The sequence below is a fragment of the Zonotrichia albicollis genome, chromosome 14 (assembly GCF_047830755.1).
Source record: "Zonotrichia albicollis isolate bZonAlb1 chromosome 14, bZonAlb1.hap1, whole genome shotgun sequence".
Classification (NCBI taxonomy): Eukaryota; Metazoa; Chordata; class Aves; order Passeriformes; family Passerellidae; genus Zonotrichia; species Zonotrichia albicollis.
Genome location: NC_133832.1, coordinates 9,234,825 through 9,253,405, shown reverse-complemented (window position 1 = coordinate 9,253,405; position 18,581 = coordinate 9,234,825). Strand labels below are relative to the sequence as shown.

The 18,581-nt window shown below is 39.0% G+C and overlaps 1 protein-coding gene and 1 long non-coding RNA gene across 5 annotated transcripts in view; one reads left to right on the top strand and one right to left on the bottom strand.

The window, feature by feature from the left end:
* The window catches only part of AMMECR1 (AMMECR nuclear protein 1), a 96,551-nt gene extending 89,675 nt beyond the window's left edge, over positions 1 to 6,876 (bottom strand). The window contains exon 1 of one of the 4 annotated variants that reach the window (XR_012582695.1): positions 6,503 to 6,876. Coding sequence is in view for 2 of the 4 variants with exons in the window: in XM_074551528.1 (XP_074407629.1) it covers positions 6,503 to 6,674 (172 nt within the window). In the remaining 2 variants the exon portion in view is untranslated. The other 3 variants (XM_074551528.1, XM_074551527.1, XM_074551529.1) reach the window with 3 other exon arrangements.
* LOC102062581 (uncharacterized) overlaps positions 1 to 18,581 on the top strand; it is a 47,848-nt gene that overhangs the window by 18,993 nt on the left and 10,274 nt on the right. The gene's annotated exons all lie outside the window — the stretch shown is intronic.

The following is an 18,581-nucleotide window of genomic DNA, read 5'->3' as shown; positions in this document are numbered from 1 at the left end:
AATTTTTTCGTAATAATTTTTTTCTTTATATGGGAAAGTTATTCTAGTAAAAGTAAACGTAAATGTACTATCTAAATGAAGACCATTATATGAAAATATTCCTTTCCCACTCTCTGGAGGTTCTTGCTTTGGATTTAAAAGTGGGTGCTTTTTAGGCTGGTGCAACTCAATCATAAATATTGGGAAGATGCTGACTAAAAATTAGAGCTGGAGTGAACAAGTAAATCTCTTATTGAAGTCAAAGGGAATACTGCCAATTTACACTGGGAATAAATTAGACCTTGGTTTTTTTGCATCCTCATTTGACCTGTTGTCCTCAAATACCATTGTCAGACTAGATCTATCATAAATTTCTAGTTATGTCATATTAATTATGTCATTATTAGTGATTAGATCAGCTTTAGAGGTTTTTTTATTCTTTGTGCTGTTGCCAAATTCCATGAGGACACAAGCTATGAATTAGTGGAGTTCTGAATTCTTTTTTCTTGTGGAATGGACAAGGTACTTCCAAGACCAGGAACCTATCGTGCATACAGATTTATCTACATATATTTGGGCAATACATTATTTTTTCTCACTATTCTGTAGGGATATAATTAGCCATGGAATGGCATTTACCATTCTCTGGTAGCTGTGCTATCATGAGATCCATGCTCCAGGTTAGCAGAGCTGAAAGGGACTAACTTTGGGAACACTTCACTGCTTGCTCAGTACAGCAACACTGGTCAGTGTATGCCTTGTGCATCCTAGATTATGAATATTCCTTTATGTAAGGGCCCTTTTTGGTCTCAACCCTAATCCAAGCAGAATTAACCAAGTCATAAGAAAAAACAAGACAGCAATGGATGAGTGAGCATCCAAGAACACCACCTTGAAAGATACAATTGCTTGTATCTAATGAGACATCAGTTGTTCACTGAATGTCTGGGCTTTGTAAAGATGCAGCATCCACTGAAGCAATAATCAGTGGTGAACTTTTCAACTTTTGATAATTAATGCGCTTGCTTTGTCCGTTTTTGCATTTTAAAGTAATGCCAGATGACTCTGTAATTCAGTTTTGCATCTAGGTTAGACTCCCTTACAAACAAATGAACATCTGAGTATTGCATGTCAGTGCCTTAAAAGTCCCCTCAGGGGCTGCCTTGATGGAAGGATTTTTTTCTTTCCTTAAGACACAAAGGATTAGAACTGCAGCAGAGAAGTTATTTTCTACAGAAAATTTGATTACTTTCAATGGACAACAAGCAAAAAAATTAACTAAGCGTATAACTAACTTGATTAGCTGTGGGCAAGTCATCTCAGCCACATGGAGGATTTCTATCTTCTGGTGCAGTCAAATGAATATGGCTCTCTTGCACTCAGAAACAGTTTAGATTTAAAAAAAAAATACAGATCTTTTGACTGCCAGTGTAATAAAGGAGTTTGGTTGATAGATTCTTCCATCTGTTATGCCCAGACCATACTTGCAGTGCACATTTTACTAACTGTGTAATCTGCTATTTCTTTGCATGGTGTGAAATTAGGCTTCCTTCTTTCTTCTGTCTCCCTTGGACAGTAAAGAACTTTATATAAAGCCTCAGATAAAGGTGTTTTGGGCTGTGAGATGACAAGCTGTCTTATGTGGCTGTGGTTCCATTATTTTAGTTCAAGGAGGTTTTCATTTGGAAGTGTTAAATAGTTCTTCTTTCTGTTTATTTAAACATTTTGTTATCTTTATGAAAAAGGAGAGTTTATGGTAAAATTCAGGGAAATATATTATAAAAGTGCAGAAGAGAAGCCAGTGTACTTCAATTTAAAAATTCTGTCAAGTGACTCATTTATTTGACCCATGACTCTGCAAAGTCACTAGATAGACAAATGCATTATGCAGATAGAGAACTGGAGACAGAGGTTATGTGATGCCCAAGGCCATGCAGTGAGTCAAAGCTGAGCCAGGGCGAAGTTCCCATTTTAGTGTGTCTATTAATAACAGCAGCACAGACAAACTGCATTAAAGAACTAAAACTGGGGGCTATGTGATGTCAGCATGCTCTGCAAGGCTGAGATATTGTTTGTTTCCATCTATCTCTAAAATGGCGAAATGATTAGACATAAATATGATTGGATCAATATCTTATCTGAAGGCTTTCTCATACTTAAGGATAGTAGTCTCTTTCCTCCCTCCTGACTGAGACCTTTTGTTTTTATTTGCCAAACATAAAACTTTCAAATTTTGAGTACTGACAGGTTAATACTGTGTCTGGCCTCAAAAAAGTCAGTCATAACATAAAAGATTTAGGGATCAATGTGAGGCAGGGTAATGAGAGCCAAATTTTACTTGCATTTTCTATCCTTGATAAAAGTAGTATTTATATTTAATAGACCATTCCTGCATGGATATATCATATTCTTTGAGTTTTTATATTTTATCTAGCTTTAGATAAAGTTAGTGGCTTCAGTTACCAACAGGACATGGCAGAGGAAAATATGTTGCATAATAAGTTGTGTAAGTTGGAGTTAGGAGCTGCTGTATATCATTAGTATCTGCCAGTGACTTTAACTTAGTGACTTGGACTTTCAATTATAAATATAACGTCTGTGGGCCTTTGCTAGTGATTCTCTTTCTTATGATTACTAGCTTGATCATTATATGTAGTAAAACAAAAGTCAATCAAGAATCAGCAAGATTGTAGAAATATCCATCAGAACTGACTAAAGGGTTGACATATTTGATGGGGACAGCTAAGGAATCCATTGCAGCTATATTTAATTGAAGCCAATGTCTAGAAATGCCAAAAGGTGGTATCAGGGATTATATTTAACTTGCAGCCTACAAAGCATTATCATGGAAATTCGTGTAACATTCATGACAATGGTCAAATCAACTTGGTTTTCAAAAAATAGAGGAAAAACTTAACATGGAAGTTAATTTTTGGTTCTTATTTACACTTAAAAACATTCAAAATACCCTAATCTATACAGTCTCATAACAGATTTCCAAGATTCTTCAGAATATCAACAGCTGCCAAGATTGCTCCATTCATTCTTAAGTGCTAGTTTTATTTGAGTATCTGAAAGAGGCTGATGTTACTGCATTTGTTATCTTAATCTTTGTACAGAGAGAGAAGTGATGTCAAAAGGAGCAACATTGCTGAAGTAAGTTATGGCACCTATCCATTCATCACACCCTGAGACTGATTTGTATCTTACTTAAATTAACATGTATGGCAGTGACCTAGAAACAGTCCAGGAGCAATTATAATGTTGCAGCAACTTGCAGAAACAGACATTGCTTTTGGTAATTGATCATTCTTCATCATAAAAACCTGATAATTAGGTTTCTTGCTCCCATCTCACTGCTTCATTGTATTCTCCAAATTCTAATTGCTATGTTTGATTTATATCTGTTTGTTCTTGGGCCAACATTTTCATCCATCTTAAATAATTAATCTCCATGATGATGTCTTTACCAATAGCTTTCATACTCGTGCCTCATTGTTGTGATACACATTGATCTTTCTGTGTTGTGAGTGACAAAAACTATCTGATGTTTTAATTAGGGACTGACCCATACTTTAGGATGCCATCAGTGCTGTACTGTCTCTAGTATCTCTGTCTTTAATGGTGTACTCTAATATGGTTTTGTCTTTTTCTTGGCTGTTTTACACTCAGAGTGTTAGGTGGAAGCAGCTGCACTTTTGTTTGTCTCCCTGTCTCTTTGCACAGTCCTCCAGGATGTGTGTTACCTCTCCATTCATTCCTCTGCTGTCCAGGCCCTGTAGCCTCTCTCTGAGCCTTCCCAAGCAGCCCTTATTACCTTGGTGCTTCTCTAACTCTTATTAGGCTCAGGTTTAGGTTGAAGTGAGATCCAGAAGTGGGCCAAGGCCTACTCCAGCTGTGGGATGATGTGGGAAGAAATGGACATGGGAGGATTCAAGACAAACAGGCTGCAGGGCATTCTCATCCTGCAGTTGCCATCTGGGAGAGGGCTGGGGAGTGCTGGTGCTGCCAGGGCTCAACAGCTCCGGGGAGACAATGCCCAGCTGCAAGGGCTGCCCAAGCAAGGGCTTCCTGCCTCCTCTCATGCAGGTCTGCAGCCTCTCACCTCAGCTGCCCCTTGGCTGCTTATTCCTGCTTCATTTCCTACTACATTTTTTCTTATTTCTGCAATTCTGTGTTATTCCTCTTCTAAACCGATGCTGCCTCCCAACATACACCAGCACACCACTAAATTTGTCAGTTTTTTGTTGCAGAGCCCTGCTCTGTATGACTATTAACATTCAGACCCAGTCCTTGAGGAACTTTTACTATTCACTCTTTGTTGATGATTCCTCTTTCAATGCAGTCCCTCAACTGGATTTAATAGAATTAATTTGGTGCAAAGTGACAGACAGGAAAAATTAAACTGTCCCTTCAATTTTAATGAAGGGCTCAGCCATCTGATCAGATTGTTGCAGTGTAGTAAGTTACTGCATGTCAGTGGGGCCATTGAAACGATGGGTGCTTTTAGTCTAGCCAATTGCAGAGTAGTACAGGACCAAGTAACCTTTTCTAAACTGATTTTTAAGCTGAAATTGTAGTGTAAACTTAAAAAAACCAAGCAAGCTGAATGGAATATAACTGGCCAATTACCATGGCTGTGTTTTCATGTACAGTATTGTGTTGCAGCTTTAGTGTGTCTGAGAATGTTGCTAAAATTAGAGGGACCCACTTCCGTGATATTCTGAGGAATAACCAAGTTTTGACTCATGTTCTGACTCTAAAACAAGTGTTTCTTTACATCAGCATGGGTTCCACTTCAGCCTTTGCTGTTATTGATATCCATTAGTCTTTTTTATGTTCTGGTTTCTAGGCAAGGATCATCAAGTGCGAGTTATGCAGTGCTGCTGCTGAATTATAAATTAGTTCATTTATAGAGTAAAATAATTTTTAGTATCTTGTGTGTGCCTGATTTGGTATATATGCATGCCAAAAAATGAGTGTATTAACATAGTAAGAGTGTATGCTCAGTTGGGAAGGTCTGGAGAGTTGCTAATCTTTATGGTCCATATTTCTCCTCTAACAAAGACAAGGTTTTAAATTTCCAGAGAATTCCTGTATGCAACAGTTTGTTTTCAAAAGAAACAGTTATGCGTCATCTGTTTTTTCATTATTCAGATTATTTCCTTTCTGCACATCTTGTGATAAGAAGCATTGTCTTTTTATCAGTGGCACAATTTAGGACAGCATTTTCTAAAATGAGTCCCAACGAGCACCACTTGAATGGTTGTCTGTACAGGTATAATTCCTGTATTGGGTTTATCTCACTGAATTCCCAAAAGACTCAATTCTGCACAGACCTGTCCTGTTGGTGAAACTTCCTTCCCCTGACTTCTGTTTGTGCTGAGAACAACATTGGGTTTTTGAGAGAGAAATGTGTGATCTAGCTTTACATGTGTGCTCTGTAACTTGCCTAATGACAAAACAATTTCTCTGTTAACAGTTAACAATTGAGTGCTTTGCTAACTTTTACTAAGGCACATCCATCTTTCCTCCTGTGGTCTCTGAGAAATGTGCTGAATCTCAAGATTTCAAGCAACCTGAGTACTAACATTTGGGATTTGGTATAAAATTGAACTGAAGATTAAAGGATTGATACCTATTTATCATTCAGCTAGTTTAGTATCAGGGATTTCAGTGAAACTGAGGCAGACTCACAAGCTGCATGAGAGACCCAGGCTCAGGTATCAGCCTTATGTTCAAAGCAACATTGGCAATATAATAGAAATTGCCTCAAAATTGTTAAGAGACTTTTAGAAATAAAAATACCACCTTCAGAGCCTGATCCTGAATCTACTAAATCCAAAGTACATTAATAAATTGAAATTCCACCAATCTTGCAGGGGTTACTTGGTGCATTTCTGTGAGCAAATAAAATAACTGCATGATAAAATTGAGTCATTTTTAGTAAAGCTCTGGCTGCTGCATTGGTTTTATGCTGTCAATTCCTTTGTAGTGTTAGTGTACTGCTTCAGCAGCCTCAAGGTATTAAAGCAGAGCTAGAGCACAAGACAGGAAGGCAATGTATAAAGCTGTAAATCATCAGGAGCAGGGCTTTTTTATAACATTTCCATCTACCGTACATAAAACCATTCCCTGATTTGAATAATTTGCTGAGCTAAGTACCAAAATTAACAATATACCTTCAACAGGGAAGATCAGGAAATAAAATATCCACAGTTTCAATCAGGATTGCAAATCACAGATGTCCAAAAGATAGTAAAATGTAAAGAAAAATCCCAGACCCCTAGAACTGATCAAAATTAGTGTCAGTCATTGATTTCTAAAACACACAAAGAGACGGCGAGTATAAATGTGTTACTTACAAGTGCTGAGGATTTTAGGGAATGAAAATGGAGCCCGGGAGCTGGAGACTGCCTGCCATGCCAGCAGTGTTGATTTGGAAGCGATGGACACAAATAAACATTCAGCAAAGCTTAAAAAGCTGCAATGCAAGGCTAGCCAAAAGTGTCCATGTCCTTACCGTGCTGTGGCTGGCAGGCAATCCGTGTCTGGGAGCCTTCAGTCCCTCTAATCAGGCTCCAGGGATTTTGTTTGCAAGAAAGGTTGTCCTTTAAGTGATGAGTGCAGGAAAACAGAGAAATAAAGAGAAATGAGCAAATTGTACAAGGCAAATAGCTGCAGGTCTTTAGCATGCTCCCTGCGTTTTCCTAAGCTGCATCTGCAGTAGAGAAAATATCCCAAAAATAGCTCAGGCTGCCAATGACTTGCTGAAACCTGAGAAAGAATTGCTGAATTTAAAGATCTGGGTTGCTGTGGGTGTATGATTAAAGTGAGAAATTGCTGGCAGGAAGAACCTAGGATGAAACCACATGCTTAAGGAGTAACTTGTGAGTTCACTGATATGAGAACATGAGCTGACCTCTGATTTCCCCCTCCTCCACCCAATGCCAGTTAACCCTTAAGAGTTCAGAGTGGAAGAAAGTTCTTCAATATCAGATGGAAAAGGAAATATGATCCAAAAAAACCTTCTTTCACCTGTAATGTATTGACAATATTTTGCAGCAGCGCCATGTTTCCAAAATTTCATAGCAGTAAAGGAAGCTGAGGTTTTGCAGATCTCTGACTTCTGGAAAGCTCAGATTGGTGTAGGGTATAAGCTAAATACTCACTTAAAGTTGTTTGTGGTTCCACAGGGTGAAAGGGATTTCAGATAAAGTTTTGAGGGATGGATGGAGGGATGGATGGATGGAGGCAGGAAGGAAAGCAAACACAACATTTAGGAATTTTTCTGCAAACAGTGACTTAAGGACAAAATGTCAAGATTTGCCAGAGTATTTGGCACAGTCTTGGAAGAGACAATGACATCTCTATATGGTGCCCAGAACAAATTACAGTAGCTACTCCAGGTTGTTCTGGTCTGTAAGTGCTCCCTGTGGATCCCTTGTGCTTACACAGGTCGCTAGAGCATAATGTGCTTTATCCCAGTCCTCAGCGTTCTCCCTGGCACTTTTAATGGTACTTCCTTGATTCAGAAGAGAACAAGAAGCAGTTGGCAGAATGTGGGGTGCATTGGCTTGACATCAGTTAAGTTTCCCAAGCAGTGCCAAAAGTAACCCTCAGTAACCTACTTAGGCCAGTATTAAAGCTGCCAGAGCATGGACTAGGAGCTAGTCCCCAGCTTTCTTTGTGCTGACACTGAAAAGGGAAAAGGTTTCAGTATTGTAACTGGGTTAGATTCGAGCCTCATGGGACTGGATTATGAGAAGCTACTTCTTTGGAAAGCAATTGTGCATCTGAGATAAGAGCTGAATATCACCATTAATTGAGGATATGCTTTTGGTTTAACATCAGTTTTTTGATATGTGCAAAAGAATAATGGACTCATAGGGAGAACAAAATATTTACTATGCTTCAAACATAATGGTGTGTAATCACTTCATCATCATGGTAGGACTGTCTGCTTGATGCAATGAAGCTGTACTTCAGAGTGTCTGAGCACTTTATCTTGAAGATGCCATGAATATGTGAATGTATTTCATATATACTGATAGCTGTAGTTTCACACACATAATTACATTCTCTGGGGCTGAGGAGATAAGCATTTGTCTTGTGACAATAAATGGCCATTTAAGTTGCACATGTACAAGGGCAGCTGAGAATGCCCCACTATGAAGGTTCCTTTTGTAGGTGTTTTGGAGCAAAAGGCCCATTATCAGGTCTTTTCATCTGTCCTCAGTTCTAACTGATCCAATCACAAATGTTCTCCTAGGAGCTAGAAGAGGAGACAATCCCTGAAGCAGGCTGGTCATTTCATCTGTGTAAATACAGATGAATTACCCCAGCAGGGTCTTTCTGAAGTACTTCTGCTGACCAAAAGGAAAAGTAGAATATCATAAATTATGGCCTTAATAATTATGACTCATGTTGCAGCATTCACTCTCAGACAACAGGCAGGAAGCACTTACACATATCTAGTGTCAATTTATAAATATAAATTTCATGGTGAGTGCAGGAAGTCTGATTACTAATCTCCCAAAAACTTCTAATGCAAACTTCTGTTCCCCTATTTGAAACAGCAAGTGATAATAAAAAAGACTTTGTAGGCACCTTTATAATAAAATAATGAAACCTAAATCCAGTAGTAATGATGACTGGTGGGTAACTTATCAGGCATGGTGGTACTAGTGATGTATCAGCATGAGACAATTTTAGTTAGCAGATGAATGAACTATACATTAAAAAATGAGATTCTTTTCCCCCCTGATGATGAGGTAATTAATTCAAGTGCTTTGTCTTTTCTTGTTATGAAGAGGTTGCTAATGCAACACAATAACACAATAAACACAAGAAAGCAGTGCTACGTCTTGAACAATTGGAAACTTAGTATTCAAAACCATTCTCTCTTTGTTATTGTTGAATTTTATGAACTCTGAGAGTCTAGATCATAAATTATATGTATGTGATAATGCATAGTTTTGTATTTTTGATTTAAATATAGCATAGGACAAAGTGAAAAGAAAAGAGTGTGATAGAATTCTGAGCAGAGACCAGATGGGTGGTTTGGCATGGAAACAAAGGCATTAGCATACATTCATTGTCCTTATGACCATAATACTAATGTTTCTTATCCAATAGATGCATGGAGAAAATACACCTAAGCATGATGCTTTAGGTCATGATTCCTCTAAATTATCTAAATGTGCTTCTGAGAGTTAAATGTTTGAATGTTCTTGTTCTTTTCTTCATCTCAGTTGCTTTAATATCATATGAGTTCAGTTTTGCCTGAGCACCTAGTGTAAGCTTTTGTGGCTTTTGTCTTTCATTTCCCTGGAAAGAAGTGGCAAAGTACCTGGAACTGGTGCTGTCCTACCAGGACTGATTTATCTGTGTGCCTACCCTGACTCTAGTGTGATCCATAAATCAGCTCTGGTTGTGTCTGTCTGCACATCAGGGTTTGGATTGGAGCATCCAGCAATGTGTGAGAGTCTTTGCCTGTAAGTGCTGGTTGATGTGTAGAAACAAATTCTTGTTTCCACCAGTGCAGTTGAGTCACCAGACTGGTGTGGGTGTAAATGGGAATTCCATTACAGGAACTTGTTGAGCTTCACTAGGAAGGATGTCACCAATTTTTTTTCTTATGAGGTAGTCTCTTTTTTTTTAAAGGAGCTCTTTGTAACATGAATTTCAAAATTGTCTGGCACATATAAATCTCTGAAGTGGGAGGATTTCCAGTGGATTGGCAGATAATTATCTTTTTATCTCAATGATAGAGCTGGTGCAAAAATGACACTTTGCATTATCCGAAGCTGTCACCGTAATTTGAAATTAGGCTTTGAATGCCAGCCCTGGTAAAATCAGTGGGAAGAGAAAAAGCACTGTAGCTGACACTGCAGCATGAAAACTTTAAGGATGAATTTACCTGAATTAACTTGGAATCCAGTGCCTGGAAGACTGTATCTGTCTGGGTTGTTTGGACAGTAAGGATCCAGGTTTGGTAGCATAGGGAAATCTGAGGCTAATGGCCTTGATTACTGCAACTGTCCTTTTTCATGTTGTAGCGTCCCATAGCTAGCCCTGTTTCTCTAGGCAGTGTACAAAATGTGCAAAATGTATCATTTTATGGCAGGAATGAGAGAAGTGAGGTCTTTCACCTGCCAGCTGATTTACAAGGGCTTGTTAGAATATATTTCTCCCATTTTAGCTAAGGCTAATTAGACACAGGCAGTCGTTGCTATCTACCAGAGTTTCTTCATTCATTTTTTCTCTCCTATTTTTTGCCTTTTGCCCTGCTATCTGGGACATTCTCCTTTGTGTTTTAAAGCCAATTTAATACCTTTTTCTCTTGCCAAGTGCATTCTGATTGTGGCTCATCCCACCCTACTCTATTCCAGACCCATTCTGTTGCCTTATATTTTGGTTTTCTTCTTTAGTTGGAGACCTATTGTTGGAATGGATAAATCTCATTCTCTGTAACTACAGGAAAATTGCCAGTATAATAGAAACTGTTTGTAAAATGGATTTTATTTTCTACAAAGGCTTGACTGGAAGATTTTCCCTGTAACAATTCTGTAGCAATCAGTAAAAAACAAAATTAAAAAAACCTAAACAAAACCAGAGGAAAGCCACAACCCTCCCTCCCTCTAGGCATTGAGTTTCTCATCAGTTGTCATTACAAATTTCCACAAACGCTTTTGGCACCATTTCGAAAATTTTAGCTCTGTGTTATGCTTTTGTTTGATTAATTACTAGTTCCAGAGATTTCTTCTGGTGATTCTCACATGAGACATAAAGAATTATCAATTGCCTCAGCAGTGTCTGGAAGCAGAGTATGTCAAGGATGCAGTTTGCTTCCCTGAGTTTATAATGAAACATCCCATTGTATTCCTTGCCCTAAGGTACTAATTTGATACATTCTGCACCTGCCTGGCCCAAGAATTGCCATAGCAAAGTGAGAGACTATATTAAGAAATTGCTGTTAGCAACCCTCAAATCCACACTTATCTGTATTCTATGAAATGTTCAATTTGGCCTTACTGTATTTGTTCAGTTTTATATGTACAATAGGACAAACTAGAATACTCCATAGCAACCTACTCCTGAATACTAACAACACCCATTACCAAAAATTTTATTCCAAATGGTAGTGAAAATACTGAGCAAAGTAGTCCTGTTCTACTCCATTGGGTAGTATAAATCCAAGTAATTATTTCTCAACTTACACATTTCAGATGTGTGAGGAAGGAAAGCTTTGTAATTGATATATCCTTTCTTGAGATGAGCTACACAATGAAAGAATCTTTATTTCAGAGTTGTGATTAACCCAGTTTCTAATGCACAGACTTCTGTGACAAGAGTTAGGGCTTTGTTGTTGAACTTGATTTTACTCTGAAGTATACCAATCAGGAAAGGTTCCATTAAAAGTCAGCTACAGCCTGAAGCCCATCAGTGTCATTCTGTCTGGTATTTTATCTGTGGGGAAAATTGGCTATTGCAGCTGCTGCATTGCCTTTCCCTTCTCTCGCCATCATTATCTGTTTCCATGCAGTGATTCTCTTCTAAGATGGCTTAGAGGTCCCTCTTCTTTAAACATACTTTTTATATCTCTGCTGCCTGCACTCAGACTATCTACATATCCTGGGAAAGTATGCATAGCAAAGCAGTTTGATATTAGGCCTTTGAGATAGGATAGTGTTTTTATGAATAAGAAAAAAAGACAAACTAAGAGGAATAAAATGCAGTGTTAGAAATTGAGGTTTCACAGTGTGTACCATTGTTTACCTCAGAGACTCCTTGCTACCTTTTCTGTCATTTGGAGCGCTTTATTCTGCATCTGATTTCTCTGTAGAAGCAGTATTTTTATCAGCTCATGCTGCTTTTCCTATGACTGTCAAACATCTGTGGCTACAGGGCTTCTTGAAGTTTTGTATTTCTCAGTTTAGAAAGTAATGTTAATAAAAAACTTTGTGTCCTTTAATATCTTGAATCAGGAAAGAACTGAAAGCATGTACCTGAAGATAAGTATGCATTGCAGTAGGACTTCATTCAGGACTATTAGGACTATATTTAACCATTATTTTGAATCAATGTAATTTTCATAAGTTTTTTCAGTACTAGGACTTTCTTGTGTCCCTGTATATATGCAAACTTTTGATTTCCAGAGATGAGATTTTGCAGTAGCTGAATAAGGTCTAATTGTTTAAGTTTTTCCATTCCTGTCCAAATAGCCTCTGTTTGAACACCAGTTTATCTAATGTGTAAACTGGCCAGCAGGGCTTCATAAAATTATTCTTTACTTCAACAGTTTTAGCCCTTGGTCTTTTCTCAAGAAAGATTTCTCATGACTTCAGTAAGAATTTTGCTTGAGGCCTGTAGAATCCTATTTGAGATTTAACTGTGCTATTTGACAATTATTGGTTGTAACACACTGAAAAATTATCCAGTGTGAATCCCTAGTGGATGTAATTCTCAGAAAATTGGGTGTGGGCAAGAAGCTGAACATTTGAAGAAGTGTCATTATTTATATTATTCAAGAGAAATAATTTGATGGTATTTTAAGAATACCATTTTAAGAATGTCCCACTGGTTAGTTAAAAAGAGAAATTCAAAAGTAATATTTAGCAGTTCCACATAATCAGCCTGAAATACTGTGGTACAGGATTCCAGTTCCATGGTTAATGGAAAAGAGTATTTCTTTGGAAAAATAGAGTGGAGGCTTTAACCTACTGATTTGTTCCATGTAACATATTTTTCCACTACTGCAACATGCTTTTCAATAGTGTCACGTATAAACCCCTCCCAAGGTTTAAATTTATGGGGGAAAGGTCAATGGAAATGCTTTGAGTTTAATATGAAGTTCACAGTAGATGCAAAGCAGCAGTTTACTCTAAAAGGAAGTGTCAGTGCACTACTGTCCATGAGACAGATACATTACCATGCCTTCACCCCTCATATGTTTATTTAATGTTGGATATGTAATGATCAACCTTGCTATCCTATTTGGGCAGCACAAAAGCCTCCTCCAACACACAGCTGAGATATTCTAGTGCAAAGTGCTGTCCTGGTAGTCGTAACCCCTCAACTTCAGCTGTCCACAAAAGATGCTGAAAGGAAGGAGGGTTGGAAGGACATGTGGGTCACTTTGGCCATCTCGAGTCCCCCAGCCTCTGGGTGCTATAGCTGTGGCAGCTAAATCAGCTTGGGGTAGTGGCAGGGAGAGAAGCAGAGAGCCAAATGCATCTTACTGATGTCTTCCTCAGTGTTTCCTCAGCTCAATATGACAGCAGTGATCTTTTGCTAAGTCCTTAGGGAGTATACTCTGTAAAATACAAAATTTTTTGCCTTTTGAATTATGTTTCTGTTGACGTCTGACCTTTGCTTTGCTATAACTTTCCAACTGTGCATCATTTCAAAGAACAGTTTGGTCTTGCAGGTAGCTGAAGAGCCTCCTGTAGCCCAGTGGCTGCCAGCTCACCTTTGTTGTTTTGTCAGCATTTTTGGTACTTTCCCTCAGATACTCTTTTTTTTTCTTTTAACAGAAAACTTGTGATGATTTCTTGTTTGTAATCATAGAAGCTATTTAATCAGAATATTTAACTATGTTGCCAGTTTAGGACTGGAGCCAGTTTGGATTACTTTTAATTTGAACAAGATTTTCTAAATGAAGCCCTTTTGCAGTGGTTTTCAACTCAGTTAGAGACCAGAATCTTAACTCCAGTTTAGATCAGGCACTTGGAAAGGTCTGTAAGCCTGTCTTTAGCTCTTACTGACTTCTATTCAAGGTGGCTTAGAGATGAATATGTTCTGCAATGCCTTCCTAGCCTAGGGCCTGAATATCAACACAGGGCTTGGGAATTTTCATATATTTTATCAAGCCAAAGAAGAAACGTAGCAACAACTATTTGTTCTATGACTTCTCTTAAAAAATAAGAATTTATTTTAATTCAATGACTGTATTTTATTGGCATGTTAATTTCCAGGTAGATTGAGTTAGCAGCAGACAGTGATCATAATTTTTCTAGGGAAAGGTGTGGGAGGGACAAAATGGGTTGGGATGTGTCAGACCCCATGAGTGTGGTCTAGTGTGCTGGGGATTTATAGTTCCAGTCTTGGACTGGAATATACCCTACAAGTTGTACAAATTGTGCTAGAAAAAATTATGAGATCCTGCCAGGTTTTGGAGATGTGGAGAATCACTGTGGAGTCCACCAGCACTAGACTGCTTTTCTTACAGTGCAGTTTGCACTGAGTAAGAAAAGGCTGGAAGCAGATTCCCTGATAATACAGCAGGGATTAAGGTGGTCTAATGGAACAAAGATCTGTCATATATATATATGTACATATATATCTCCTTATAAAACAGTTGCTGTCTCCAAGTATGTTTAGCTTTAACCATTGCAATTAAGTAGCCACTTTTGCTGTTTCTATTAAACTAATGAGAAAAATTACCAAATAAGAGCTTTAAAATGCAGATTAAAGCAGAGGCAAATAGCAAACATTTTTTGAAAGGGAAAGCCAATTTGTGTTCTGAGAAAACCCCTCATGAATGCTGTGCACTGGTTTTCGTTGCTAGAGGGCAGCCTGGTATAAATAATAAGAGTATGAGACTTTAAGGTCTGTGAGTGTAACCTCTCTGAGTTTAAACGGGGTACTTTTCAAGGATATTGGTGGCTTCTTAGTTTTATGATCAATATTTAATTAAGAAACCCCTATTTCTACTTTGATTTCTGTCTCAGTGATGTTAACATTCGTGTGCCTACATTTCTCCAGTTTCTTTTTGGCTCTTCATAAATGCTTAAGAGATGATTGACTTGGTCACTCTTCCTGTTGCAACAGCTAACATAAGTAAAGAAATTATGAGATTTTTAATAACTGTTTCCTAATTTATTTTGTTTACTGTAAGATTTTCCACTCCCCCTGTTTATGGCATCTGCAAAATATTAATGTATTATCCCCTGAAACAGAAAACTGTATGGTATAAAATTTGTGAACAATTATTTATTACTCATGGGTGTTGCTTTGCATTCTGTCTCAGAAGGGTGTGCCTCTGCTTTATGTTCCTCCTCTTTGACTATTCCTTATTTTGCTAATGTAATGCTTGCTGTACATGCATTTTAAAACTGAATATAAAATCAGTTTTTTGCACAGTGCTCATAAACAACCAATCATTAGAACAATACTCAGAATAAATTTTCATTTCAAATACTTTTACAACCCAATTTTCATTTCTAAACTATTATGAAATGTAACTATCTGTAACTACAGCAATTTCAGTAAAATTCTTCAGCTTTTTATGGCTAGATAGAGCTCTTTGAGGTGTAGAAGTCGGCATAAGAAAATCAGTGTTTTAAAATATGGCAAATGGGGCTTCTATGTGGTACATCTTTCTCAGGCATCTGAAAACTAAGAACATCTCCAGATTGGGAGCTACTTCTGATTATTTGACTAATTGCACTAGATGCTGCTGCTTTCAGTCTCCTGTGGAGATTTATTTTGGTTTGGTTGTTATTCATTGAACATAATTCACAGAAATAGGCAGAAGCATCTACAGGGCTGCCCGAAGCTTCCCTCAGCTAGGCTGGCTCTCAGGGACACTCCCTGAGTCTGGGAAGGGCTGAGCTTCACATTCCAGCCCTGACCCTGACCGTGCACTTTGCACTGAAAAGCTGTCAGCTCTCCAGCATGATGTGGACCTGGATGTGAGCAATTGCTTAAGTTTACCTTGCCAGGAAAACCACATTTCATAGGAGAATCCTCAATGTCTTTTTAGGGAAACTTTATGTACTTGTAAACTAATATGGATCTAAGTGAAGATTCCAGAAGTAGCATCAGTCACCAAGTTTCTTCCATATTGTCCCAGATGCTGTCCCTGCATCTTTAAGCTCTACTGATGTCTTTGACATCTGTGATGATCTGAGAAAGGAGGTTGTAAACAGGTAGGGGTTGGCCTCTTCTCCCAGGCAGAAAGTGACAGAACAAGAGGACATGGCTTCTAGCAGCACCAGGATGGGTTCATTTTGGACATCAGGAGGAATTTCTTCATACAAAGAGTTGTAAAGCATTGGAGTGGGCTGCCCATGGAGGTGGTGGAATCACCATGTTTAAGAAACGGCTGGACATGGCACTTAGTGCCATGGTCTAGTTGACAAAATAGTGATCAATCCAAAGTTGAACTTGATTATCTTGGAGGTCTTTTCCAACCTAATTGACTCAGTGACTGGGATTGTCAGTCCTGCTGCTGGGTGTGAGTGCTGCTGTGCTGAGACAACCTCCTATGACCTGTGGCAGTTCCTTCTACAGCTAGCAGCTCCATTTCCTCCCATTTCCTACAGTGAGAGCTGGAACAGCTTTTTGGTACTTCCCAGATCTCTTGGGTTAGAATAAACTTTCCCAGGGAAAGTTCCCTCATCACTGTTATGTAGCTTTGTCCTGTTCTCCCCTGTACCTGCCATAAACCGATTTCTGCTGGCAAGGGAGTTTTGGAGTGGGTACTGCACTGTTCTAACCTCCAACATCTTTCTGCAGGGGGGAGCAACAATCTCTGCAGGCTGCCAATCTGCTTCCTTCCCCCAATACTACAAACAGTTCATTTTTTAAGTCTATGCCTTTATTTGCAGGCTCTCGGTATGAAATTTCTTTTGGTTGTTTGTCTAGTTTTTAGTTTCACAACTAAAGAACAAAAAACACTTTTAGACCTTCTTTAAAACCTGGGGTTTTTTTACTGTGAAGCAAAAAGCAGCCAAAGACACACAGTTCTGAGTGAGTCAAATTATACTGCATTCTTGTGTTTGAGTAAGACACAGAGCAACTAAAACAAACTAACATAAACAGGGAAGCCAAATTAAATACTTACATTTGTATAGTGCAAGAGGATCCTGGGCTCAGGAATGAAATTCAATCTTTATTTATTTTTTGAGTAGGCAGTGCATAAAATAGTTGAGGATCTTTGCAATGCGACTGTACGGTAGTGGAATGTTTTTTACTAAAGAATCAGCTCCTACAGTATTGTAAAAGGACTAAGTGTTTGCTGAGCATGCAAGAGAGCTTTCACAAATCTAGAGGATCACTGAATCAGTCATAGCTCTTCATAATGCAAAAGCAAATTATCAAATGGATACCTGACACCAAATGGGGAAGAGAGCATTTGGATGTCTAGTGGGCGCATACACAGTCTGCTTAGCACTGGAAGTGTGAAGTTCTGCTTGAAGCAAAAATGATTGTGGTATGTAAGGAATGCAGATGTTTATCTACATATCATTGCCACTGGGCCTTCTCACAGCTCTCCTAATAACAGCAGAAAGAGCTTTTGGGCTTTTCCAAAACAAATCTGACCTTCACATCACTCCCCACTTCAACGTACTTTGTACAAAAGAAGATACATGAAAAAGTAGCTGCAGCATAATATGGAGGTTAGGAAATTACTGCAGCACTTTATTTTATAGCTGAATATTGGGGTAGAAAGGTTTCATTAGGAGGCACTGCAATTCACTCAGAGATTATTCACTCTGTGCTGGTAACTCCTGTGCTGCTTCTGAGATCTCCCAGCAATTGGTCCCAGAAGCACCGACAGAGAAAATGGCTGTTTTCTGCAGCTAGGTTGAATTGAAGAAGCTGCAATATATTAAATACTTTACTAGTTACTTTTCTGTGCACAGAAATGCCAGCAGCCACCACTGGGATATTGGGGAATTAAGGAAATGTGGTACATATCCACAGATGAAATGGGAGCAAATCATAACCTTCATTAAGCAGTGGTCCAGTTAAGGACTGTGTGGGTGATCAGTACTTTCAGATTCATCTGTCTTTCTGAAGATTTGTTAATCTCAGTAACAATGTCATCAGGAATTCCAAATCCATGAAATCCACAATCATACTCCAGATTGCAGATGACACGAAGCTGAGTGATGTGGTTGACACACTTATAGGATGGGATGTCATCCAGAGGGATGTGGACAAGCTTGAGAAGTGGCCCATGGAAATCTCATGAGGTTTAATAAGACCAAGTTCTGGTGCTGTACCTGGGTCAGGATAACCCCTGGTATCAATTTAGGCTGAGGGGGCTGCTGGACATGAGGCAGCCACAGGCACTCACAGTGCAGAAAGCCAAACGTGTCCTGGGTGCATCCAGAGCCCTGTGGGCAGCAGGGGACGGAAGGGATTGTGCCCCTCTGCCCAGCTCTGGTGAGACCCCACCTGTAGTGCTGCACCCAGCTCTGGGGACCCCAGCACAGCAAGGACATGGACCTGTTGAACTGAATCCAGCAGAGGCCACCAAAGATGATCAGAGGAATGGAACACCTGACCTGTGAGGAAAGGCTGAGAGAATTGGGTCTGTTCAGCCTCAAGAAGAGGCCTTGGAGTGACCGAATTGTGGCCTTCCTGTGCCTGGAGTCCCCAGGAGAGATGGAGAGGGACTGTAAATACAAGGGCCTGGAGTGACAGGACAAGGGGAATTACTTCAAACTGAAAGGAAGTAAGTTCAGATTAGATATTAGGTGAAAAATCTTCCCTGTGAGGGTGGTGAGGCACTGGAACAGGTTGCCCAGAGAAGCTGTGGATGCCCCAACCCCAGAAATGTTCAAGGCCAGGCTGGATAGGGCCTG